General features: G+C 48.0%; 2 protein-coding genes across 2 annotated transcripts in view; one reads left to right on the top strand and one right to left on the bottom strand.

Annotated features, from left to right (window-relative positions):
* Positions 1-20,111, top strand: part of PFDN1 (prefoldin subunit 1) — a 52,963-nt gene extending 32,852 nt beyond the window's left edge. Inside the window, exon 4 of the mRNA XM_077310926.1 lies at positions 19,855-20,111. Coding sequence (XP_077167041.1) covers positions 19,855-19,938 — 84 coding nt within the window. The 3' untranslated portion in view covers positions 19,939-20,111. The remainder of the gene's footprint in view (positions 1-19,854) is intronic.
* Positions 20,112-23,893: 3,782 nt separating this feature from the next.
* CYSTM1 (cysteine rich transmembrane module containing 1) overlaps positions 23,894-26,891 on the bottom strand; it is a 58,146-nt gene continuing 55,148 nt past the window's right edge. Inside the window, exon 3 of the mRNA XM_077310927.1 lies at positions 23,894-24,436. Within this exon, the coding sequence (XP_077167042.1) occupies positions 24,330-24,436 (107 nt within the window). The 3' untranslated portion in view covers positions 23,894-24,329. The remainder of the gene's footprint in view (positions 24,437-26,891) is intronic.

Below are 26,891 nucleotides of genomic sequence, written 5' to 3'. Positions count from 1 at the left end.
TTTCAAGTGAAAGGGACTGTGGCTACATTTGTGCTGGCTATCTTCAATTTTCCATCTGTTCTTCACTATGACTAATGTCTTTGACTAGTGTAGGGCACCATATATTGGGCATAGTATTTGTGGTTCAGGAGCTATTGGATCTGTGAAATGTTCATCTTCATGGCTTCTGTGCAATCCCCCATGGGAAGGCTCTTTTGCAGGCCTGCCACGGACAAGAGCCAGGAAGCTTTAAAATGATGTTTCTACATCTCAGGAGTGCTCCCTCTCCCCTCACAGAGGAGGCTGACTTTCCCACCCAGAAGTCGGGGGATGTGGGAGGGGCAAGCACTCCTCCTTCGGTTCTCGCTTTGCCGCCACTGAGAGAGGAGACTGTTCAGCAAGCTGAAACGATATTTACCCCATGTACATAAGGAGAGTTGAACAACATCATTCTTATATTTATGGCCATTATTAGTGAGAGCATGACGTTGCTTAAATAAATAAATAACCAATAAAGTTGGGGCACAATAAGCCCCAAGTGGAGGCGCTGCGTTGATCTTCCTAATCTGCCAGAAGAACTCTATAATACTCACCTTGCTGCCAAATGACCCCAGAAATCACGGGAAGGAAGAGTGGCTCATCTGAAAACTCTGGGAAATGTCCTCGTACCTCAAATCCATAACAAGAGATAGGCCAAACAGCCGATATATGACCAGTAGCCCCCTCAGTGAGCCCAGTGCCAGTTCCGGCAGAGCTTGTTCAGAGGAGGAATCTGCCCTGTCTAGGGTCACACCTGGCCCACTGGTGATGGAGATGGAGGAAAGTCAGGCATCGCCCCCTTTATCGCTCTCATCTAGAGGCAGTTTATCTCATCTGTGCTAGCAGGCTCCATCTCCTTGATATCGAGGGGCACTGATGTCAGCGGGCCCTCTCAGTAAACACCAGCAGTGCAAGGGTGGCCCGGCACTGAGAGTCCTCGATGATGCACGAAGTGCCACTGCTGCCGAGCAGCTGCTGCCAAGTGCAGCTCCCGAGTGCCACTGCTGAGTGCCACCACCAAGCATCACTGACAAGCGTCAACAGCATCTATCCCCGCTGAGTGTCATTGCTGACTGTTGCCACCAAGCATCAGCACCAAGCACGGGGAAATTCAGGACTTAGGTAATGGTGCGCTCTTCCCCTCCCTGGGCATCAAGCGTCAGTCCTAGAACTAAGCTCTGACTGCAGTCCCAGTGCCCATGACAGATTGGGAAGGAGGTTGGACATGGAGTCCAAGGCTATCTAGATGCCCTTGGCTGCTGCTGTGAGTGAACCTTCGGCGCAGTTGCTGGCAGAGGATTTGAGACCATCTCAGAATCGATTATTATAAAGGGGGTAAGGGGGCACTGGTAATGGAAATTCCACTTAATCCCCAGGGGATCCACAGCTTCAACAGTGAGGGTCCATTGTATATTTTTAAGAAGCTTATCCTGTTGTTCCCATTTTTAGGAATCAGTAATGCAGTACACTTGGTGTAGCTTCCATTTGGCCATTTATTGTTCCTGATTGATGAACAGGCAGCCATCCCCAAAGAAAGTGTTGCTGTATACTAAGGAGTATAGGCAGAAGGTCTATCCTGTATCTTAGGTGACTTACTAACTGCAGAGGTCCAGGACTTCAGAATGTCCTTAAGATTCCCCCTCATTTATCAGGAGATTTCTGGTTTGCTATAATCAATCTAAAGGGCTTTGTTTTTTCAATTGTACATCCAACTGCACAATGGTCTTGCGTTCGTACATAATGCAGTTCATTCTGTATAATGTGTTGCTTTTGGCCTAGCGTCTGCAACCAGGCTATTCACAACTTATACTGTAATGGTAGTGGCTCACTTCAGGCTACATAGTTGATGTATTCCTATTTAATTGTCGGGTGACTTGGGCAAATTCCCTGTCACGTTTTGAATCCAATTTTCCATTTGCCATAGACATGCTATCCAGGCTGTGGTTCCTCACCACTCATGAGTAATCTATTGAAGTGTGGAATTCATGGATCTATGTGGATTTCACCACAATTTTGACATTGTTTTCTATTGACCGGACTGCTGAGGTTATCTCCTTCTTTTCTGGAACGAAAACAAAAGAAAAGAAAGGAAAAGGAAAGAAAAGAAAAAAGAAATAGAATCCTTAACGGATCCCCATTTGGTGAAACTCACTATTCCTAGGACACTGGAAAGGTCTCTGACATGGCGATTCTCCATTTTCTCCTCACAGTAGCCCTGAGAGGTAGGATAGGTTGAAAGAAAGTCACCCTGCAAGTTTCAATGGGAGAGAGGGGATTTGAAGCAGGGGCTCCCAGATCATACTCTGCCACTCTCCTGCATCTGATCTCTAGAAGGGGACACCGCTACGCTGTCCCCCACGACTCTTGAGATCCTCACCAATGGCTTGTTGAAGGGCTGCAGAACACATATTGCTAAGATTGTTAAACAGAGTATCTGGTCAGGACATGAATTTAGACTATAAAGAAGATAGTTGAAAATCAGGCTATGAAGCTTGTCTGATTAAAGAACAGCAGGACCTTTTTGCCCACAGATGACCATGGCATAGACGTGTATGAATGACCATGGTGGACATATGCATTTTGAAGTTCACCACATTGTTCATGTCTCTGACATCTACATTAGAGGGAACTACTGTCAAAGGCAGACAGACTCACAACAAGGCTTCTGGTTTAATAAAGGTAAAAGGTAAAGGTATCCCCTGTGCAAGCACCAGGTCATGTCTGACCCTTGGGGTGACGCCCTCCAGCGTTTTCATGGCAGACTCAATACGGGGTGGTTTGCCAGTGCCTTCCCCAGTCATTACCATTTACCCCCCAGCAAACTGGGTGCTCATTTTACCGACCTCGGAAGGATGGAAGGCTGAGTCAACCTTGAGCCGGCTGCTGGGATTGAACTCCCAGCCTCATGGGCAGACAGCTTCAGATAGCATTTCTGCTGCCTTACCACTCTGCGCCACAAGAGGCTCTTTTCTGGTTTAATAGAAAGCTTTAATTGGAAGTAGTTCTGAACACCCTAACATCTGTAGTCAAGACCGATATAGAGAAAGCAAGCAGTTATCAATGCATTTCTCCTGCCCAAATGCCCCCAGTTCCCAGGGAGGAATATTCCCCCCCACCAGGGCTCCAGCATCCTTGGTACAATTGGCGCCTCTCTTTGTAGATAACATAGCTAATAGGAACATTTGCAACTTAGTGTCACAGCAGGGGAGAATGTGGTGCGAAAAAGCTCAGGGTCATCAAAGGGGAGCAAAGGTTCAAAGAGTTACTACAGAGTCATAAAAGCATAAGGGATACACACACACACAGATGGAGTCTCTCAGGCCAACCTGAAACCACCATGGCAGAGAGCAGGGGGCTGATCCTGACAACTACAATGTGCTTGGCGCCTTTGCAGTATAAACTGTTGGATTGATACAGGGAATCATAGAATCATATCATAGAGTTGGAAGGGACCTCCACAGTCATTTAGTCCAACCACTTGCACAATGCAGGAACTCACAACTACCTGCCCACCCACAGTAACCCCAATTTCATGCCCAAGTGATTCCCTCCACCAAAAATCTCCAGAATCCAGCCTGGCCTGGAGGAAATTCACCTACCCACAGGGGCAATTAGCAATTTCCTGGGTATGCAAGGAAGGGCCACAAGAGACAAACACTGGCACATCCCTTCCTGCCCACCCACTCACAGTCTACATAAGTTGATAAAATCAACATTTCTGTGAGATGACTATCTAGCCTCTGCTTAAAAAATTCCAAATAAGGAAAACTCACCACCTCCTGAGGAAGCCTGTTCCACTGAGGAACTGCTCTAGCTATCAGGAACTTCCGCAAGTTTAGCCAAAAATCCTTTTGAATTAATTTAAACCCATTGGTCTGACCCCCTGGGGCAACAGAAAACAACTCTGCCCCATCTTCTATATGACAGTCCCACAAGTATTTGAAGATGGTTATCATATCACCTTAGTTGCCTTTTCTCCAGGCTAAACAGACCAAGCTCCCTTCTCATATGACTTGGTCTCCAAACCCTTCACCATCTTTGTAGCTCTCCTCTGGACATTCTGCAGTTTCACTACATCTTCAGTTGTGGTGCTCAAAACTGAACACAGTACTAAGTGAGGTCTAACCAGAGCTGAGTAAAATGGTAACTTCACCTCGCATGGTATAGTTCTTTTAATACAGCCCAAAATCCAGTTTGCCTTTTTAGCTACCAAGTGACACTGCTGACTCATGCTCAATATCTGGTCTACTAAGACCCCCAGAGCCTTTTCACATGTACTACTGCCAAGAAAAGTCTCACCTATCCTATAGTGATGCATTTGATTTTTCCTATATAAATGCAGAATTTTACATTTTTCACTATTAAAATGCAATTTATTCATTTAACCCAGTTTTCCAGCCTGTCAGGATCATCCAAGATGCAGTTCATCACCTCTCTGACAGAACCAGAATTCCTGCATAGAAACCTTCACCATCACCTTGTGGTTAGGCAGTTTCAACTGATGGTTTGTCTGCTACTCCCAGCTGGGGTCTAACATTTAGGATCTTAAAGGTGTTTGTGGTAAACCACAAACCTTCCCCTAGTCGTTCTTTTTGGCATAGATGGAAACATTTCTAGTCCAGGGCAATGGGGCAGTGCATTAGGAACTCACCAGCTAGCGTGCATTTTTTATGCTTTTCCTGCTCAACATGTACATGTTAGAGCAGGGGTCATCAACCCCCGGTCGGCAGCCTGGTGGCGGGCCGCAAAGGCCACAGTACCGGGCTGCCGCCAGCCGCACCTGCCTTCCCCCGCCGGCAGCAAGAAGGAAGGGAAGAGGCAGGCGCAGCCGCCGGCATGGCGGTGACGCAAACGTGCATGCGCGCTGTTGCCGCGCATGTGCGTTAGCGCCACCTGGTGGCGAAAACACGCATGCGCGGCAATTGCACGTGCACGTTTTCGCAGCACCCGGGCCGTCGGCTCTTCCCTCACTCTGGAGGCGGTCCCTGACCTGAGAAAGGTTGGAGACCGCTATGTTAGATGTTTATCTGTCTGTATCTCTGATGAGGCCAAGTGCTGCCCGCAAGACTCGGAGTCTGACCCCTTCTTTTGAGATGGTGCCTAGACTCAAAGCAGGGATCCAAAAAATCATGGATTTCTCCTGACTTCAAACCTGAATGGCCAGACTCCATGGTTTCAACGGAAGGATCTGAGATATCTCTTAGACAAGATGAAGATAACTAAGATTTTGGAGGCCTTGTTTTTATTCTTCTACTAGGGGCAAAGCCCACTTTAAAAGCAGGCTGGGAGCCAGCGGCAGGCAACCCGGGCCCCCCCCATGCCATCTGTTGCTGCAGGTGGCTAGGATCTGGGGGCAGACACCCTCATTAGCATTGGCGATGGGCGCCCCTAATGAAAGTCTCCTCCTGAATGGAACCATCACTCCATGGCTGTTCTCCTAACTCAGTTCAGACTGAAGCAATGAAGATCACATATTCCCTCAAGGCCTCAAAGCCACAATAATGAATCTTGCATTTTAAAATAATGATTGAGGAGCTTGAATCACAAGTTGAGAAATTCACAAAAAAAGATTGGTATTATTGCCAAAACAGGTTCTACTCTTTCCAAACACTTATAAAGGCCAAAGTGCCATCTCTTTTTGAATGCAAACTTTGATTTTTAATGTGCTTTATTTATTTGGCTGTGTTTGTACCTTGTAGAGGTTAACTTGAAAATTGACAGGGATTTCACAAGACAGCACTTCTTTGACGCTTGTCTCCCAACTGCAGTGTTTTTAGAAACTGAGTTTGATCTTAGTGGCATTTCCATTTTTTTGTAATATTCCAGCAGAGAAAACTTTTGAAATAGGCAGATTTGCATGTACATCTCAATAAAATTGATTCTGTGCAAAGAAGGAAGAAGACTCCTAAAGCAACACGTAATTTTGCACCAATCCTTGGTGCAAGGATTTTAATCTTGGTTTGTAATGTTATAATGTTGACTCAACTGCGTGGTGGTCATCATATACCAGCTGCGTAATGGGAGTTTCCTGATGTCATCCTTCATTATGAAAACATGTGAGCATCCTCCAGCCCAGTGCCATGGTGGAGGTGGGTGGCAAGGGCCCAGCCCTGTCCCCTATCTAAAATGTCTCTTGGCTTGTGGACTCAGGAGGAAGGGTGGGTGCCGTGAAGTCAAAGTTGTTGCTTCTTAGGCTGATGAATATTTTAAAACCTCAGCTTTTCTGCTGCACCCCTCCCTGCATTTCATAAATTAACCCATTTAAGGACAGGATGTCTTCCTCCAGTGACAGCACATGTCAGAAGTGAACTGTTTCCCCTCCATCTTTGCACACTGCAAGGCAAGAAGTGATCACTTGTGCAGGTTCAAGCATGTCTGTCTGGATCTCGATACAGCCCTGCTGGCAGACACATGGAGAGGGACTCTCCCCTTCCCACTTGCATTGTGGGCTGAGGCTTGGTAGCAAGGCAAGGTGAACTTGCTTGGCTCTCCGGCAGCCTCACTCGCATCCTCGGTGAGGTCTGCTTGCTTGGCGCTTCCAGAGCGGTCCTGAACGTGACGCTTTTCTTCAAACAAGTAGTGAGGTCGGTTGGGCTGCAAGAGAATGACCGTGGAATGAAGGCTGGAATGGCACTGAAGCAAACTGGCTGGGGCCAGGCTGCAAACTGCACAGTCTGCCACATGCGGGCAGAGAGCTGGTGCCAGGAAAACTTTGGTGCCTCTAATGCCAAGAGCTTGGAGAGGCTGCGCTTTTCTTCTGGCAGCGTTCCAAGATAGGGAGTGATGCAGTCCTGCAGGAACAGTTGGAATCTGGCAATTATGCACTGAAAATTGGTGATCTTGAAAGTCACTTGCTGGCAGGAGCTCATGGGAATTGTAGTCCATGGACATCTGGAGGACCACAGGTTGACTACCCCTGGTGTATGGATCCCCATTTTTGCCATCACAATGTGAATTGTATGGGCTCTCTTAAATAGGTCTCAAGGAATAGGTAATAAGATCTGTTTTATGTAAATTATTTTTCAACTCCCTTTTTGTCAGAGGATCATTGGCACCACCTTCTTTCCTGGTCCCCCAAAACGGAAAAGTCTGCACCAGTTTCTGGTTGAAAATTAATATCTCCCACGCTGTTTTACTCCTGGTGGGCAAAATGTACCGTGCATACTTTCCCCAAGCATAAGTAAAAGCAGCATTGGGGGGAATGGAGGAAAGGGTTAAGAGAGCTCCCCTCTCCTCCTGAAATTGCTGCTCTTGTGGTTGCATTTTGAAAAAAGAAAGTCCAATGAAGGGAGCTATGTTCCTCTGCAGGGATGAACCGCAGTGTGGAGGGAATTAAGCTCCTAGGTGGTTTCAGCACAGCCTTGTGCTACTGGGTGTGTGTGTGGGGAGGAGTTACGTGCGCATGCACATGTTTGGGTATTAGGTTTAAAATGTTACATTCAAATGTTTATCACAACCAAACAGCACTGAGCCCTGAGCCCTGGAGCCTACAGAGATACTGTTCTCCACTTCTAAAGGCGGCAAAGACAGCCATCTGTGAAGCTTGGCTGAGAACACTACTTCCAACAAGGATTAAAAAAAAGAGAATCCTTTTCCTGCCTTACAGATATGTTATTCCAGGTTAAATGAGCATATGACAGAAGGCTTTTCAGTAGTACTGCAAAACAAACCAATATTGGCATTCAAGGGAGAGACCTGGTATCCTGATTAAAACTGACTCTGGCCTGAACTTGGCTGGTCACCTCTGCTCACAGGGGTGCCGTCCCCTGTGTTTCCCACAGGAAGATAAGAACATAAGAAGAGCGCGGCCGGATCAGACCAAGAGTCCGTCTAATCCAGCATCCTGTCTCACGTAGTAGCCACCAATTCCTCTGGAGGATCAGCAAGAGGGCATAGAGGCCAAGGTTTTCATTAGCACATAAGAAGCATCCATCTAGTCCAGCATCCTGTGTCACACAGTGGCCACCAGTTCCTTTGGAGAACCAACAACAGGGCATTGAAGCCAAGGCTTCAGAACTTTAAAAGAGCCGTGCTACATCAGACCAAAAGTCCATCTAATCTATCATCCTCTCTCACACAGCGGCCAACCATATGGATGGCCAACAACAGGGCATAGAAGGCTAAGGCCTCTCCCTGTTGTTGTCTCCTCGCATTGGGATTCAGAGGTTTAGTATCTCTGAATGTGGAGGTTCCCCTCAGTCACCATGGTTATTAGCTATAGATAAAGGCATCCATGAATCTATCTAATCTCCCTTTCAAGCTGCTTATTCCTGTGGCCATCAGTATATCCTCTGGCAGTGAATACCACATTTGCTCTGTAAAGTAGTATTTTCTTTTGCCTGCCTGTCAGCTTCATTAGGTGCCCTCAAGTTCTAGTATTTTGGAAGAGGGACAAAAAGTTCTCTCTGCCCACACTCTCCACCCCATGCATAATATTATAAACATCTGTCATGTCCCCTTGAGCCATTTCTTTTCTAAACTGGAACGTCCCAGGCTCTTCAGCCTCTCCTTATAGGGAAGGAGCTCCAACATGCCCTCCTGCCCATTTGTCCTTGCTGTCCCCCCCCATCCCCCTTCAATTTAGTGCTTAGAAATGGAATCATTTTTTCCCTCCTTATCTAAGCCAGGGCTGGTCATGCTTGAACAAAGAGAGAAGAGCCTCCTGGCGTTGTCTTGGAAACAGTTCTGAGTCACGATTGCTAAGCACGCCTTTCCTTTCAGGTATGTGGATGTGGTCTCACCACTTCCGGCGTGGTCCGGCCCCTTCCTTTACACACCTTTCACTCTGCTTAAAGCTCTGTGCTGATGCTAATTGTGCGGCTCACCTCCTTTCATCAGGACATAACCACTGTGCACACAGACATGCAAAGTTGACAAATGACAGATAATTGTACTGAGGTCTGTTTGAGCTCTTGGCGGTGGTCCATGACCGATTTCCTCTGGTTGGGACAAGGAGTGCATGGTGATTTTGAGCACACTTCTGATGCTGAGTGTACTTTGCTTCAGGAATACAGGCCAGAGATTGAGCCTTACATTGCGAAATAGTTTTGCAAAGGAGTGTCCCACAGAATAATGCTGTTGGATATACATTGACAGTCTCTGAAGAAATGTGCAAACTCACGAAAGCTTGAATAAAAGTTGCCACTGGACTCAAACTTTGTTCTTCTGCTTCCGACCAACACGGTGACGCACCTGAATCCATGGTTTTAAACTTTAGCTTTGACTTCTGTCTTTGCCAAGACGTCATCACACATTGCTCTGGCCAAGAAATCCAACCCAGGGTGGGGCTGAGCAGATGTTGGGCCACACTTGCTTCTCAGCGGCTCTGGTCCCTAGGGGGCAAGGAGCAGGTGTGGTCTCCACCCCCAGTAGGGTCCCCTATTTACATTATCCTATAGGAGTGGTTTTTATTTACTCCAATGGAGGAAAGTCAAGTGCTGCATTTGGAACCGTTGTCTGTTCTTTATATTGTATAATCAGTAGAGGGTAAGGAGGAGAGCAGGTAGGTTTTGTACATTTCCTCTAGCCATCTTTCCCTTAATACTGTTTGTGGTCATGCTGATCGGGTGCATTATTTCACAACGGGGGGGGGGAGACTAAGCAGAGAGGTTCTGAGGAGTGATAAACATCAGAGCTGCATAATGTGCCATGCTCAATTAAAAAGAAGAGGTGAACTCCGAGATTGCATCCTGTCAATCACTCCCAAGTTTTGGTTCTGGATGTTGGTGCCTTGGTTCCAAATATCCATTAATCTTGAAGGCCTTCCTACCAAAGGGGCTTCAATAAGACAGGCCTTCCCATCACCCCAGCTGGACACAAACCTGCTACAGATACCCTCCTGAGGTGCTTTGGTGAAATTACCCAGATGAGCATTGTTTTGTGATCATCTGTAACCGCTCCTGCGGAGCGGTATTAATAAAGCACTAAGGGGAATTTGGGAGGAGAAAGGGGTGGGCGCCGTCTGTGATAAAAACTCGGAGGGGCGAATCAGGAGCCACGAAGACGTGATGGCCCTGCTTCTTTCCCCCTGCCGAGGCACCCAACTTGCCCCGGGGTGCCGCGCACAACCGACCGCTATCGGACACCTGCTGGACGCCGCACCGGATGCCGCCACCACCGGGGGAGGGCCGCCTTGCTCCCCTCCAGAGACCAGCTCCACGGCCTGACACCCCAGGTACGCACCCGCATGCAGCAACCCACTACCCCAAACGGCGCCCCCCCAACGCTGCCAAAACGCCGCCACTCCTTCCTGCTACTCTCCACCCCCACCTGCTGACTCAGCCTCCCACCCAACGCGCCCTTCTCCCAGCCCACCCACCTTCCACCGTCGGCGCCGCACTCCCCCCCTCCGTGCGTCCACAGGCGGAGTAGTTCAGCAGTGGAATCAGCTGCCTAAGGAAGTGGTGAGATTCCCCTTACTGGCGGTCTTCGAGTAGCAGCTGGACAGATACTTCTCCTGGCTGAAAGAGGCTGATCCTGCAGTGAGTAGGGGGTTGGACTTGATGTCCTTTATGCCCTTCCAACTCTAGGGTTCTATGCTGGTAATATGCCCTGTCCTAAATCCCTCTCTTTAGAGAGGCATTCAGAATGACTGGAGTGGCCTAGCGTCAGTCCCCTTGGAAGCAGAGGACTTGGCATGATGGGTTAAAAGTTGCCCCAGCTGCAAGAGTAATATGCCTGTTTGACTTTGAAAAGGAGATCTGGGAGTGGTGTGTTAAACACAAATGTTCAGCAGTATGTGCCTTGCCATTAGGGAGCTGCTGGCTTCTCTTGTGTCCCATCAGATTAGTCCACTCTGTTCAGACCTCTTGCTTTCACTGTGCTTCTTCCCTTTCCTTGCTTTTATTATTCTATACACTGAGACTCTTTCGACTGCAGTGATCCTAAAACCTTTTGAAATAAATAAAAATTCCTCTGTTTCATGGGACTTCTGTTGACCTTGAAGTCTTTATCATCTGTGTCTCCTTCCCACCCAGCTGGAATGATGGGAGCATTTTAAGCATTCTGAGGGTGGTGGCTGCATCAGCAGGACCCCAGTTAGATTCACCGTCACCTCGTGCTGCTCCTGCCTGAGATGGCACAGTAGCTGGGGTGTGTGTGTGTGTGGGGGGGGAGGATGAAGAGCATTCTCCAGTTAAATGAGCATGTCCAACTATGTCTCAGGATACAATTATCCCTTTCCCAAAGTGTGTTTGTGCACAGTGTCAGAGGAATGCCAAAAATGAGAAGTGTTAACTTTAGAGAGGTATAGAAACACCAGGGCCAGACATTTTTTTGCGGTGGTGTCACAAGACACTTGACATCACCGTTTTTTATTCGAGGCGGTTGTATCATGCTGAAGGATTCCAGGCCTTCGTGGAAGAAGGCATCGGGTGGCGTGGATGAGCAGTCAGCATCTCACAGGCGGCCACTTCTGAGTGTGGTGCCAGAGGTCAGGAAGGGGATCCTCTGCCAGGGAAGCTGACCTTGTCACTTGCCTCCATCACGCCGGGGATGCTGATCTGGCCCGAATGGTCCCGAGATAGCAGCAGTCGTCTTGCGCTGGAAACCCAGTGACTGGCACTGGCTAGTCAGTTTGTCTGGCAGACTCTGCAGGGGAGGAGGATATGGAGTGTGGCTTTGTGCCCCCATTGGGGAAAGATTCCTAAATATATCTGGAACTGTGGAAGAAGAAGGAGCATGCGGTCCTCACAGTAGTTTGGTCTCTGTTCCTCAGCAAAATGTCAACAGGGAGAAGAGAGAAGAGCAAGTTTGCTATACTCTGTTTTTCACTACCCAAAGGAGTCCCAAAGCAACTTCCAAACCCCTTTCCCTTTCTCTCCCCACAACAGGCACCCTGTAAGGTTGGTGGGGCTGAGAGAGCCCTAAGAGAACTGTGACTAGCCCAAGGTAACCCTGCTGGCTGCATGTGGAAGAGGGGGGATCAAACCTGGTTCTCCAGCATAGAGTCTGCTGCTCTTCAACCAGTACACCATGCTGGCTCTCGAGGCCCATTCCCTCTGGTTAAGCTTGTGTCTCAGTCCTGGGTCCCGAACCCGTGCCAGAGCCTAGGCCAACCAACTGGCCATTTGCCTGATCCAGCCATGTCGTGGCTGCACGATGCGTGGGGGAAGCCAGGTGAGGAAAGAGTGTTCTTAGCTTGGAGGGGCCAGTCCTTGTGGGCTCTGACTCATGGGTGCTTCATGTGGGCGTGGAATTCTAGCAGGGCGACTGCCTCTTGAACCGTTCCTCTGGGTGCTTGTCTGACTGGCAGTGAGTCATCGCTGCTCCCAGGGGTATTTATTTCCTTTGTGCCCAAAGCTAGGGGTTTCACCTGAGCGCGGCCTCGTGCAGTGCTGTGGGGCCCAGAATCGAATTAGCTGGAATGAGCGTTGGCTGCAGTCTTCTGGCAAAAGACACAAAACTCTCTTTGTTCACCTTTTTATACATTCACGGTGGTTATGGGAATGCTGGTGGAAGTCAGGAGACATGGTGGCAGCAGCATATCTCCTTCCTTGGCACACGGCCAGGTGGTGTGTGCAAGTGGCCGTGGGAGGGGCAGTGGTTGGCTTAGTGGCCTGCACGTTGTGTAGTGCTGCCCTTCGATCCTGGTGGAGAATGTGGGAGAATTGCCAAGTATCTGGCCAGGAAAGCTGCGGGTTTTGCCCCATACATTTCCAGAAGTTCAAAGCTCCTACTGTCTGGACAATTTAATGACAATCCTACCACTGGTCTTATAGCTTTATTATTATTATTATTATTATTATTATTATTATTATTATTATTATTATTATTATTATTATTATTATTATTATTATTATTATTATTATTATTATTATTATTTAATTTTTAGATTAGCTTCCTTTTGAACTTCCTGAACAGAAACTGGTTGAAGATCAGTGAGGAAAGAGCAACCAGGTATTCCCAGGAACTTGATTCATGGTAGTGAAATATCTGTTAACTAGGGGCCAAGCCCATTGCATTTGGGAATACAGCAGGCACTAGATTAGGGGGTTGGAGTGGAAGAACTCTGCAGAAGGCCTTCCCCTCCCCCCAGGACCTGGAAGGGCTGCAGGCAGCTGTTAGGGAACTCACAGGCAGGGGCAACTCTCACGCAGCAGGGATCTGCAGCCTCCAAGCCTCAGAGGGAAGTGAAAGGAGGAGGGGGTGATCAGGGGTGGGGGACAGAAGGCGATTGGCTGGCCACTGGACAGACAGGCCAGCCAGTCGGAGGAGGAGACACTCGGGGGCGGGACAGTCACCCTGAGTGGGTGTTAAGCTCTGAGTGGCACTTTTGCCACGAGACATGCTCCTTCTCCAAGGCCTTACTAGAAATATCAAGTGAAACATATCTGGGGTTTGGCATGTATTATGCTAGCCTCAGCTGCCGGTCTTCCACTGCACAGCTACGAGGTGAGTTTGTCTTCTTGGGGCAGGCCTAGTCATGGCCTCTTCCTATCAGTCTGAGGAGCAGATGTCACGGTGTTGTATGTTTGCTCTCAAAACCCAAATTGACCATGTGCTGAACTGGGAAATGTCTCCTGAGTGTCAACAGGCCCTGGCCCCCGACTTGGTTCCGTGCCATTTCTAAGCCCTCTCCAGGGCACCCTGGTTGGAAGTGCAAGTCTTGCTGCCTTGTGTTGGGGGTGGGGGGAGTACAAAGCTAGGATCTGTTTCATGCTCCATAATGATTGCATATCTTGTGGGGTCCTGGTTTGAAGCTGCCAGTATAAAGAGAAGTTGTCATCACTGCAGTTTCTCAGGAGAAGGCTGTGTGGAGCTGGCAGCTCATGATATGCAGCAGCTTTTGGAAATGCAATGCTCCTGGATGTTGTGTTGGGCTGGAGATGAAGATTGCACAACTAATAAGGCGTATCTGACCATCCAAACTTGCCTGTCTTGGATGGAGCAGGTTGACAGTTGAAAGGAAAAGAGCCGCTTAGCCCTCCTTGTCTGTGTTGGGAAAAGATGGGAACATTTGGCTACACCAGGGAAAGTGGGATACCTGTGGGCACGCACACTTGACATGCACTCCAAAGCTCTCCTGCAGAGCAGGTAGAGTTCAGTTAGCAATGAACTGCGACATGGGAGCCGTTGGTTCAGGTCTCATCACAAACGCATGGATTCCCTTGCCTCTGCCCCAGTGCATAGTATGGGAATTATATTTCTGAACTTGCATAACACAACAGGCTACCGGAATAATACTCTCAAAAGATTTACTGTTGCCCCAGAGGGTCGAACCAGAACCAGTGGGTTGGAATTAATTCAAAAGAATGTTCAGCTACACATCCGGAAGAAGCTCTGGACAGTTAGCAGTTCCTCAGCAGAACAGGCTTCCTCAGGAGGTGCTGGGTTCTCCTTTGGAAGTTTTTAAGCAGAGGCTAGATAGCCATCCTGACAGAAAAGCTGATTCTGTGAATTTAGGCAGCTTGTGAGTGGGCAGAAGGGATTGTGTCGGTGCTTGGCTCCTGTAGCCCTTTCTTGCATGCCCAGGGAAATGCCAATCGCCACTTGGAGGCTGGGAGACAAATTTCCTCTAGACCAGATTCTGTTTTTGTTTTTTGTTTTTGGGTGAGGTGGGGGGAAATCAACTGGGCATGGAATTGGGGTTACTTGTGGGTGGACAGGTAGTTGTGAATTTCCTGCATTCTGCAAGGAGTTGGACTAAATGACCCTGGAGGTCCCCTTCCAAATCTATGATTCGATTTCAGTTTTCCCCTTCTCTACCTCCTGCTTTCTGCCCACCAATCTTGCTTTCTGACACAGTAGGCAGATCCCATGGATCTGTTCCGTTAGCAGACAGGCTTTCCTTCAGGGGAAGGAGCCTACCCTGGGGGCAAGTGTCTTTGCGAAGGGATCAGAGCCACAGGTTCCATCCCAGTGTGATTCATCCCATACATAATCATAAGGAAGCCACTCTTGTGCCAGCAGAGGAAAAATCTGCTGAGCTGTGTACAGTCCTGTTTAAATCATCTACTTTGTCCTCAGAGCAAGAATATTTTGCTTGTGCGTCAGCCTCTTTTATTCATTTGGAGTTCCGGCTAAGAATACTAGCCCAAAATTCCTGAGGGTGGAAATTAAATGCTATTCAACCTAGAAATGCATGCCGAGGCTTGAGACGGCCATCATGCCAAACCACTGCTAAAGAAGCTTCCCTCGTGCTTGAAGTGGTATCTGCCTTGGCAACCTGATAGTTAGGGCAGCCAGCTCTGCCTGCCTGCCAGAAACTCCAGATGTTGCAGTCTCTGTACCAAACTGGCACCTAGAAGCCATGAAGGTAGGCAGTCAATGATTGATTGATTGATTGATTGATGATGGATAGATAGATTGATTTTTATCCCGCCACTCTCCAAGGACTGGTGGTGGGTTACAAAATCCCGTAACACCCCATAAAACCCCATCCTTATCCATTGGTTCCTTTATATATTTGTGAAACAGCCTTGGGGGATGAACAGTCCGGCTGTCCGAGTTGGAATAGGGCCAATCAGGGTGCAGCTGATTGGCCCTGGCTCTACAGCTCCCACCCTCCCTCACAGACGTGCCTGGCTGCTAGAGCCAGGCATGTCTGTGACTCCGCCGCTGCTCCATGGCCTTGCCAGGCCCCAGGTAAGAGGCCTGGCTGCCAGGTGGGGAGGGGGGAGGGAGCGCTTCTCTGGGGCTGGGTAGCACACCCGGTGCCTTGCAGAGGTGCTGGATGTGCTCCCCGGCCCCAGAGAAGCCTTCCCACGGCCAGGGGGGAGGGTGCGCTTCTCCTGGGCCACCAAGCACACCCAGCGCATTGCGGAGGTGCTGGGTATGCTTCCCGGCCCCGGAAAAGTGTTCTGGCCCCGGGGGGGGGGGGACCCTTCCTGGCCGCAGGGAACCGTTAGGCCCCATGGGGGAGGCACCTTTCAAAGCCCCTTCTTATGAATGAGCTTTGCGGCTAGTTAATTATAAAAATCCCTCAAATCAAGACTAGATAGGCAACATAAATCCCCCCCAACCCCCCAGCAGACCACACTGGGGAAGGGGTACACAAGATATTAACACAACCTGAGAAAGGGCCCTGTTGATCTTAGCCCTGGCCTCAACCAAAGACCTGGCAGAAGAGCTCCATCTTGCAGTTCCTGTCTGGGCCCTCAGATCTCCCAGGAGCTCACTCCACCAGGTTGGAGCACGACCGAAAAGGCCCTAGCCAGGGCCAAAGCCAGGCATGCTTCCTTAGGGCCAGACAGATTAGCACCTGCAGTGCAAATCCAGAGCAGGTGGCAGTGATGCTAGTAGGGAAAACTGATATGATCAAAGTTGCCAGCTCCAGTTAGCAGGCTGGGATAATATCTTGAAAAATTTGGTTGGTCCTCAGCAGGACTTGCCATCTTTTGTTGGGTATAAATACCATGCCAATCTAGAATCAGCAGCAGTGGCTACCTGCGTGTTTCCCGGTTCAATTTGTGGTGTTGGCGCTTCCTTTTGAAGTCTGCCAATTTATGTGCTTTTAACTGTGCCGTCTGTTTGCCAGGCGTGGTTCTCTTTGGCAAGATCTGAGCTTGCTTAGTTGAGGGCTTTCCCAGGCTGTCTGCAGAGAGTTCCCTCCCGTGCTCAGTCCCACATGTAGGTCACCCTGTTCAGTCTGGGGATGAAGGACAAGAGGAGCGGTTTTATTGCTGTTGTCTTTAGCAGGACATTGCGGGAACTGGGCTTTTGATTTATGGTTGATGCTGTTGTTCACTGAATTGTTTAAAGACTTGGCTGGAAATACTTTGTTTTAGATTTTTTGCTATAAGGAGAGGCAAGTATGCATTTCTGGAGACACAAGTGTACATTTGAAAATCACCCCTCCCTTCAAACCACCACCAGAGGTCCCGCCCGTGGTCTGCTCTGGAATGGGTTTGCTGCAGAGAGTAGGGAATGGTTTGTTGCAGCTGAGGGACAGAGAATGCAAGCTGGTCCATTTTAGTTTTTATAAGGTCGAACCCAGGATTAGCACAAAGCATGTCTCGGTGTGATGTCTGAACTGGCCGTGTGCATGAAGAATTAAAACTGCAGGTTCAATGCGCTGCTACTTGCGTCTTCAATTAACTTTAGAATCAAAGTTGTATATTCAGAGATGCCTAGTGAAGACATCCTCTCATTTGATCTGCGGGGCCAGTCCTCTCCTCCTGTTAGGTGCCCGCCTTTGAACGTCTCCCCCCCCCTCCCACAAAGATAAACACGTTGTGTGTGCTTTTGACAGCCTTTGAGAGTGTGTCTAGTTCTCCTTCAGTGGCTGTGTGCAGCTAATCTGTTCACACTTTGAGGACTGAATTATTTTGGCCAAGTTTTAAAAGCAAAACAAAAAACAGCTCCTCTACATACCCGGCCATGCCGTTTGACACTGGAAGGGGGGAGGGTCTGCAAGGGCGTGAAATAGCCAGGGTTTCCGGAAGCAGCCTGATTGGTGGTGGAAAGTGCTGTTAAGTCCTCCAAGTTACAGCGACCGTGTAGGAGTTTCAAGGCAAGAGACGTATAGAGGTGTTTGCCATTGCCTCCTTGGTGGTCTCCCATCCTAGCATTAAGCAGGATCAGCCCTGCTTAACTTCTGAGATCTGATGAGATTGGCCAAGCTAGGCCATCTGGATCTGCCCTCTCCATCTGCCTGTGCCATGCTCCCTGCATGGACCTGACCAGCGGCAGCCAGGAACAGATGGTGAAGGTAGCGGAAAACCCTCTTAGACCAGCTCCAGTGGCCACTGAGAAGTCGAGTCTCCTCCTGGCCAGTTTATGAGAGCAGAGGCAGAAGAGGAGCCCACCTGGGCAGGTGCCAAGTAGAGACTTTTCCCTCAGTTGGTCAGCTATGGACAGTAGTTCCTGGAGATTGTGGGAACGTTGTCCCATGGGTAGGAACACAAATGACCCAGGAGCTGCAGGAAATCCTGAATTGTATGCTGTGCAAGCTTTAGTGTGAAGGTGTATCCTTCGGTGAGAATGTCATTAACAAGAAGAAGTGTGATACGTATTCCTTATGATGACTTGGGATAAAGTATGCCAGCTGTTTATCATGTGGCATATTCAGCTGGGGCAGCCAAATGAACCCGAGAGAGCCTGGAAAGCAGCTTCCATCTCCCTAATCCTTATCTTGGCTTGCCAATCTTCAAAAAGTCTAAAGTCAACCCCCGTGATGAGGGATTCAAGTGGGTAGCTGTGTTGGTCTGAAGTAAGATAACAAATTTAGGGTCCAGCGGCACTTTTAATATCAACCAAGTTTTATTCAAGGTATATGAGCTTCCACACTTCCTCAGATGAACTCTACATTTGTTCCTCTGATGAGGAATTTGGTAGTTTGTTCATGGTTTAAAGGCTTACAATGACCAGTCCTAATGTAACCTCTCCGCCATTGTCAGTGTGGCCGAAATGGAGGGCAAAATATCCTCACTCTGTCTAAAGAGGCCAAATGGGCAAGAGAACAAGAGCCTGTGTTGTTTGGGGCCGCCCAGTCTTGACAGAGCTCAGAAGCTAAGCAGGGTACACAGGGTTGCTATGCAGAGGACAACCACCATTCCACCTCTGCTCATCTCTTGCCTGAAAAACTCTATGAGTGATTGCCATAAGGAGGAGGAAGTTTGAGTCCAGTGGCACCATTAAGACTAACAAAGGTTAATTTCAGGGTATAAGTAGGTTGTGATTTGACACCCTCTCCCAGATATCACAAATGGTGACACTCAGAAAGGGTTGGTTTCTGGCACATTGAGAGAGAGAGAGAGAGAGAGAGAGAGAGAGAGAGAGAGAGAGAGATGTCATTGAGTCGATTCCAACCTATGGTGACCCTATGAATTAATGATCTTGCACAGGTCCTGAAAACTGATGGCTGCCCTTGATTAAGCCAGTCCATCCCATGTTAGTTCTTCAACCTTCCCCTGCTGCCTTCAAATTTTCCCGGCAGTATCCCCTTGCCAGGGAGTCTTGATTTCTCATGATGTGACCAAAGTACAATAACCTCAGCTTAATGAATTTAGCTTCTAGAAATAGTTCAGTAGGAGACCTAAAAAGTCACCCTTCTCCAGACAACAGCATCCCAAAGGAGACCTGGAGATGTTAGTGCAACTCCGCTGGGTTTGATCCCTGTGGCATTCGGTCTCAACACATGTTGGGAGTGGCTTACTCACTTTCATTAGGTGTTTGTTTACCATGTTGACGTTGCTGTGCTATTCATCCCCAGTGGCCGCTAGCCAGGGGAGGATCACACCCATGCTTATTGGATTTTCTGTGCCTTTGATTGGATTCTGCACTCCTTTCTGCTCTTCGTACTAGCGCTGACCCACCCTCCGTTATCTCACACGTTGCTTGGCCTTTTGGCCCTGCTTGGTAAAAAGCCAGCCCTTTGTTCCCTGTTCTGTCTTTACTCGAGTGTGCGATGTGTGTCTGTGTGTCATCTTTCTGTTTAGGTGACAGTTTCATGCATCTGACAAAGCAGATTCTGATCCACTGAAGGAATACATTTTGTTGGTGTTTCATGAGCCTCAGGGCTTTTAGACTGTTGTAGCAAAATGACAAACCCAGGTATCCCTCTGGGGATATATTTGAAGCTTAAAGAATTTCATAGAGAATCCCTCCCTCCACGCTCCCCTCCCCCAGTTCTCTCTCTTGTTAGCAGAATCCATTTCAGGGAAAAGATTGGGGAAAAGATTTGGTGGAGTTTGATTTCACCCACAGGCATAAAAGGTTTGCTTCTGTTCTTTGAGATGCATCCCTCAGTGATGTTAGGGCTCCCCCTGGTCCACTGGATTGAAAGTTACAATAACTCCTCTGGTGGGGTGGCTGGGCCTTCAGTTACTGAGCCTCTAGCCTCTAACATGACACTAGCCCTAATTCTCTTTTTTTGTGTGCTTTGGTGTCCCCCAGCAGAGAAAGTCATACCTGGAGCGGAGTGTAAAAGAGGCTGAAGATAATATCCGGGAGATGCTGATGGCAAGAAGAGCGCACTAGGGGAAGGGGCCCTTCAGCCTCTCCGCCCCCCCCCTTCTTATCTTTGGACTGAGCAGAGAAGACCCGAATCGCCAGATCATTCAACACAGGGGACCCAAGATGCTTGAGTTAGGCTGTGAAGCTGCACCCACCACTCCTATTGTTTGGTATACCAGTAAATTCTATCAAATGGATTTGGCTCTGCTGATCTTCTGTGTTCCTTTTGTCAGAGATTCAAGTGTTTTCTGCTGAAAATCTTACTGTACCGGGGGGGGGGGGGGGAGTGGGTAGGCTGTGCACATCAGAAATAAGAAATAAGCTTTGTGCAAATGATAATGGAGGGTGAAAACCTTATGACACTACAAAAATGTTACAGGGGAGTTCAAGCAGCTTTAAGCAGAAGTCAAATTTGGAACAGTAGAATTTTTGCTTCAGGGTTACCTTTTCCTGGGGGTTGTGGGGGGCACAATTATCTGCAGCAGATCAGAGAGTTGTTAAAGATCCGTTAATATGTATGGATATAAATGGGACAAAATGGGAAAAAGAGTTTTGAGGTGGCAAGGTGGGAATGACTTTCATGCTTGGAGAAGACTGCAGGAGCAGATCCTGAGGTGGTACAGGAGGGTCCCTATTTAGCAGGAAAGCATTTCATCCAAAAGTTGCTTGATGTCGTGAAATTGTTGTAGCACTTTGGTCTGTTGTTTCAGATCAACAGGGCTACCCCCTTGAAAGGTTACTGTAGCACTGGTGCCACCATGTGGAATATATTTGTCATTATTGTCTGGCTAGAAATTATCCCCACCGCCTCACACTTGAATGTATGAATCATCAAGAGAGACAGTATGGGTAATTCCGCCTTCATTGCCTGGCATGGAGATCAAGATTGCTTTTTGGGGCAACACGAACATGATGCTGATGTAAAGTCATGCAACCAGTCCCTTTCTCCTTGGTGAGGGCTTGGCTGTGTCTCTCCAGATGTCTATGGACTACAATTCCTATGAGTCTTTGGCAGGGACTCATGGGGACTATAGTCCATGGACATCCGGAGAAACAGTTTGGCCACTCCTGGCCTAGATAAATCTTGGCTTTCAATCATCACACATCCCACTGATGGCCAGCTGAGATTCAGATTTGGAATGAGACAGAGAGGGACCTGCACAGTAGGGAGGAGAAATCCACTTTTCTCTTTCTCCCCTTCCTGAACTCTCTGTTGTGCCCTGCAGTGAATCTGTTGTGCCCATGCACTGTGTGCGCCGGGTTGTACGCTGTTGTGCCATCTACCATACTGTGACAATCCACTATACCAAACAAACTCTAGAAAGGATTCTTTTGCATGTATGTTGCCTTGGAGTTTTTGCAGAGTTGTACTCTTCTATTTTTAAAAAATAGGTTTAATTTCTCTGCAAACTCCTACACCAAAACTGTGGTTGGCCCCCATAGTATAGATTTGTCTGCCTGCACAGAGGTCAGGCCTTGGCCTGTACATCATCAATCATCAATTATATATAAAATGATGATTGTTGTAAATCTAGTTTGAACTGGTTGCTTTGCAGGACAATCAGAACTGGAAGGAACCTGCCTGCCGCCCCGGAATTCCTCTTGACTGAGCATCCCCCATGCAGGATTCCAGCAGGTCTGAATCGACCACACACCCATAAGAGCCTGATTCGAGACTAGGCTGTGGGCACCATCTTGTGCTGGGGATTCCTACTGCCTTTCTGTAGGGGCTTGGCTTCTTGCACCAGCCTGCCTTTTGGTTCGTTTTCTATAGGAATTCTAGTCTCTCCGGTTGATGGCATGGTGGTAAAGAAAATGATTGCAACCTTTTAATTGATCATACAGATCAGGGATTGGCTATAATTCTGCATACTGGTCTGGCCTCATTCAAGTAATTGCACAGAAATGTGGGTAAGTCTGTCAGTCGGTAGTTTATGCTGCCCTCTGGTGGTGGCAACCTATAATTCAGCAGCAAGACAATGGGAGACAAGGGGTGGGAGGGGAGAATCAAGAAAAATCTCCACCCCCTCTTCTGAAGATGGAAGAACCCGTCTGTCTTTTGGAATGGAGCTGCCAGAGACAAGCCGTATTGTATGCCTATGAAAGGTCTCACATTTCTGTCTGCAATATAACTGGATTCTTTCAAATCTAGTGTAAAGTTGTTGAGCTCACAAAGGCATTTCAGTGAAGAAAGGCATTCTGATGATCCAGAACCAGAACTGAGCCCAGAGGTAGAAGGGCTGCGGGGCTCTTATTCCACAATACACTGGAATCCAATAAAGCCCAACTCTTCCGAACCCAGATCAAAGTACTATCTTCTATAAAATATGATGTGTATGATTAGATGCCAAATGCCTACCATTGTGTTCTCAATGAAACAACCAGAGTCCATCTCAGTAGCTGGCAGGGCCTTCAACCAGGACCATCCCTTATCTCAGCAGCTTGGTGAACCATTTGCCAGGACAACACTGCAGCAGCAGCAGATGACCACTGGACCCTTCTGTCTGACCCTTGTCAAAAAGGCAGTAGGAGGTTTGTACGGCAGAGATAAATGATACAGGAGTTCCTCTGCTGCCATACTTTTAGGTTTCAGTCATTTGCTCAAGCATGGGAAAGCAGGAATAAGTTGACTTCCTATTGAGTAGACTTGTCTACTAGGTTTTCTGAGTAAAATGGACTGCGGTGTACCAAAAGGAGTTGAAAATTCAGTGTTAGGGGTCTCCCGTGCCCTCTGCCACAACCTCCTCCAGGAGTGGGGCTAGTCTTGCTGGAGAGGCAGTACAGCTTGTGCTGGAGCTGAAGAGCCCAACTGATATACTCTGGCTGTTAGTATTTCACAGGATGAATTCTCTTGCCCACCCCATGTCTCCCTTCCTCACTGCATCAGAGATGCAACTGGGAAACAACTCAAGGAAGATCCACCTAGTCGCCGTCTCTGCTTTTAGTTCTCCTTGCAGAGGCAGACGTTCTCAACAGGCCTGGAGGAACACCTCGTTTCTCCCCGTGCCTCACCCTGGAGATTTCTTGCCCAGGGTAAGCATCAAACAGATTAGTATGTAGACAGCTGGTTGATGGGGATGGGGGATGGTTTGGAGGAAGAGCCAAACATCCTGATGAAGAATTCTAGTCCAGGATATTTAAGCTACATTTTCATTAGTTATTTACTATAAACAGGTGAGCAGCTAGGGTCAAGGCTTACGAACCACTAGCAGCTCCTCCTGTATTCCTACACTCACAAGAAAGACTTCTAGATTTGCAGCACCTGCATCCACATGAACCAACTTTCCCAGGGCTAGAGAGGGCTGTTTGGGAGTGGGGGGGGGGGAGACAAGGGAAAGTGCCACAATGCCCCACGGCCCTCTCCATCACTGGATCCAACACTATGTTTCATTCTGCTATCGATTCTCAGCCAGAGAACCCAAAAGCTGCTTCCTGCACTCTAAGGTGTGAATGGGAGGTTCTACTGTTCCCTGCAGAGTTCATCAGCACAGCAGGCTCTCTGCTTCCCCCTGTGGCCTTTACAGCACAGGCATGGAGAACCACCTGTCTCAAACTGAAGCTCTGTTTCAAATGGGCTCCTGCAATTAGCTTTCCACACACCGGGGAAGCAGTTGGACACACACAGATCTCAAAAGCATCCAGAAGTCCCGGGTGAGATAACAGTTAAGGAAGAAGCAGAGTTTTACTCGTGAAACTTTTGACAGTGCAGGAGACCCCCCCCCCAAGCATCTGATCTCCAGATGGAATAAAATAATGTGTGCAGCAGAATTCAGAAGAGGCTTCCTGGCACTTTTTTCAAGATGTTCCCAGGAAAGTTTCTTAGAAATGGGGGGGGGGGGGGAGTGTAGGGATGCTCTTTAGGAAGCAAAGGCTCAGCAACCGTCAGAAGGCCTCACCTTCTGACATCTCATGGGGGGGGGGGCAACCAAGCAAGAGTCAGGCCCTCTCTGAGTGCTCTCTACAAACTTGACCCACATCCAATTGTTACTTGGTCCATGACTTTATTGGACTAAGTTCATCGAAAACACAAGTGGAAGCTAGTAAGAAAAACGATTGGCTTAAATTATTGCATATATTTTTCCCATCTCTAATTATAAATACATAATAATTTGTAAGAAAAGCTGTTTGCAAAACCCAAAAAAGAAAAAAAGGAAAAGACATTTAGCACATTCTTCAAAAGAACAACAGAAATAACGCTCTATAGGGGCGGGAGGACTTCTTCCGCTAAACTGAAAAGTGCATAACCCATCAACCGTCACGGTGCTACCTCTACGGTGGACGTGTGCTGCTGTCACCTGTGCAAAGCAGATCATTTATTACAGTACTAACAAGCTGTCGAATCAGAGGAGAGGTCAGAGGAAGAATGCATAGCACTCCACGTGAGAGGGGTCGAGAGGCGGGGCTTCTCGGGGCACTCAGGTCAGCATGTCCCAAAGGCAGCAGCAGCAAAGCGCAGTCCAGCAGGCCGTCAGGCAGGCACTTTCCCCAGTGTCGTCCCTCCGTCGCTCTTCCACGACGTACACTGCAGGGAAGAAGCACAGGATAAAGCCCTTAGAGGAGCTACACCCGCTCGGGGAAGCTGCAACACGAGAAACAGGAACGGTGATTTCATAGCAGCCGCCAAAGGCTGGCAAACAAGGCTAGAAGACAGCTCTGCTGTGGAACGACCCCTCCCCAAACTCTTACTGATCAACAACTGAGAGCAGAATGAGTGGCTGGACTATCCCCTGGGCCAGGATTCATGCAGAGAGGCAGCAAGAAGCCAGAATTGCACAGAAGGCTGAGCTCTGAGCATTACTGCTAGATTCACACAGCTCCCTTGGCACACTGGCATGGCAAACCACGAAGCAGGCTCAGGGACAAGCAGGTAGAAATACTGTCCTCCCTTCCTTGTACTGGAAACCAGCCTTTCAGGCAGCTGCTCTTAAGAGACACAGAAAACACGAACAGGAGCATTGTGACTCAGATGCAAAGAAGTCCGGACTCCTTTTGCAAACGGCTCTCCCACATTTCGGCCTCTGCATAGTGCTGAATTCTGGTACAAACGATTGGAATATCTAGTAAATACACCACTAGAGCTCCACACTACCCGGATGCTTCATTCTGAAAAGCTGTCGTCAGCATGTGTGTTTAGGTCTTGGTCATGTTCACATTTTTGCTCGTAAGCTCACAATAATGTTGAGTGTGGTGTTTTGTTTTCCTGTATTTTCAATTCCTGAACCTGCTGATGATAAAGGACACTTCTTAGCTACACAAGTCTCATATAAAAGTCTTTCACGTCTCTGGCCTCTAGCTCCTTGACCTAAAACATCCATAAAAACCTGCACAGTGATATTGATGATAACAGTGAAATAACACTCCCTATTTGGGAAGTGATAGAAAGGTTACCAGCTCTGAGCGAAATAAGGTTTCTTTAGTTTCCCATCATGCAAGTCCACTAGTTCTGTCAAATTTACCATGTTCATATTATTATTATTATTATTATTATTATTATTATTATTATTATTATTGATAATAATTTATTACCCACCATTCTCGGCACGCCAACTCATGGCAGGTTACAGAATGATCCAATACAATAAAATTATCCATGCTTAATGAATTTGAAAATTTCCAATTATTAGACATACACATTCTTGTGAGCATAATCATATCATGCACTGTTTTTTTTTGTTGGGATGTATTTATTTATCAAGGCCAATAAACAAAGTTTAGCTGCAGAAGTATTATTTCTGATGCAGCCCAAACAAGATTAATATTTAAGGATTTAAAATGTCTCAACAGCTGCCTCCAAAAAGGGAAAAATATTTAACTGAAAAATTAGGGGGAGAAGGAAAAATTAGGGCAATTCCTAAAGAATGATTTAATTTGGAGTAGTTCCCCAGAAGAGGTGCTAAATAAATTTAATTATACCATTGATAATCTCATCCGTTTCACACAACCCATTGTTTCTGGGTCAGTTAAACCAGTGGTCCCCAACCTTTTTATCACTGGGGACCGGTCAACACTTGACAATTTTACTGAGGCCCGGGGGGGGGGTAGTCTTTTGCCGAGGGACGTTGCCGCCGCCTGAGCCCCTGCTCCGCTTGCTTTCCCACTGGCGCCCCTGACTCCCCACCACCCACTGGGGGGCGCTGCCAGCAGCAGCTGTCCAATGCCACGCCGAGGGGGAGCCCCAGCCATGGCAGCTGCTGGAGAGCACCAAAGGTGAGCCAGCGGCACAGTGGCAGGGCAGCCCCCAAGGCAGCAGCCGGGGAGGAGGACAATGAGGAGCTGTGGCCTGGTACTTACTGATCCACGGACCGGTACCGGTGTCCGGACCGGGGGTTGGGGACAGCTGGGTTAAACAATCTTCAAATGCCTGGTTCGATACTGAGTGCAAAAAAAGTGTATGTAAATATAACCACCTAATGTGCTCGGGTTTACTCCCATGGAAGCCCTCTCTCTATAGTGAATTGATAAAAGCTTGCCATTCCTTGTTAGATCGGAAGAAACACTCTCTTTCTATGGAAAACAGGTCCCAACTTTTAACTGCAGTTAAAAAAAAAAAAAACCTTCTCGTCTCTGGCCTCTGGTAGTAAATTAATCGCGAGCACTTCCCATAGACCCAATATCTCTCAGCAAAAATATAACACCTTTTACTGTACGCTTTTCAACAATCTCCCCCTCTCTGGTCAGGTTTACTCCCTGCCTCCTGATATTCCTGAGTGTTACTCAGGGAGAGATTGTTGATCTTATCATGTCACTTAAATCCAATAAGGCCCCAGGCCCAGACGGAATCCCAGCTGAGCTCCAAGGGAAAATGTCGACTGGTGGTCAGGTTCACTTGCCCATCTCTTCACCCTGATACAGACATGGTTCTATCCCAGACACCTGGTTGAATTCCATATTGATACCTAACATTAAGAAGCTGATCCTGATAATTTAGAAAACAATAGACCAGGGGTAGTCAAACTGCAGCCCTCCTGAGGTCCATG

The sequence above is a fragment of the Paroedura picta genome, chromosome 14, assembly GCF_049243985.1.
Source record: "Paroedura picta isolate Pp20150507F chromosome 14, Ppicta_v3.0, whole genome shotgun sequence".
In the NCBI taxonomy this organism is placed as follows: domain Eukaryota; kingdom Metazoa; phylum Chordata; class Lepidosauria; order Squamata; family Gekkonidae; genus Paroedura; species Paroedura picta.
The sequence above is the reverse complement of the archived record's forward strand: the minus strand, read 5'-3'. Positions and strand labels throughout refer to the sequence as shown.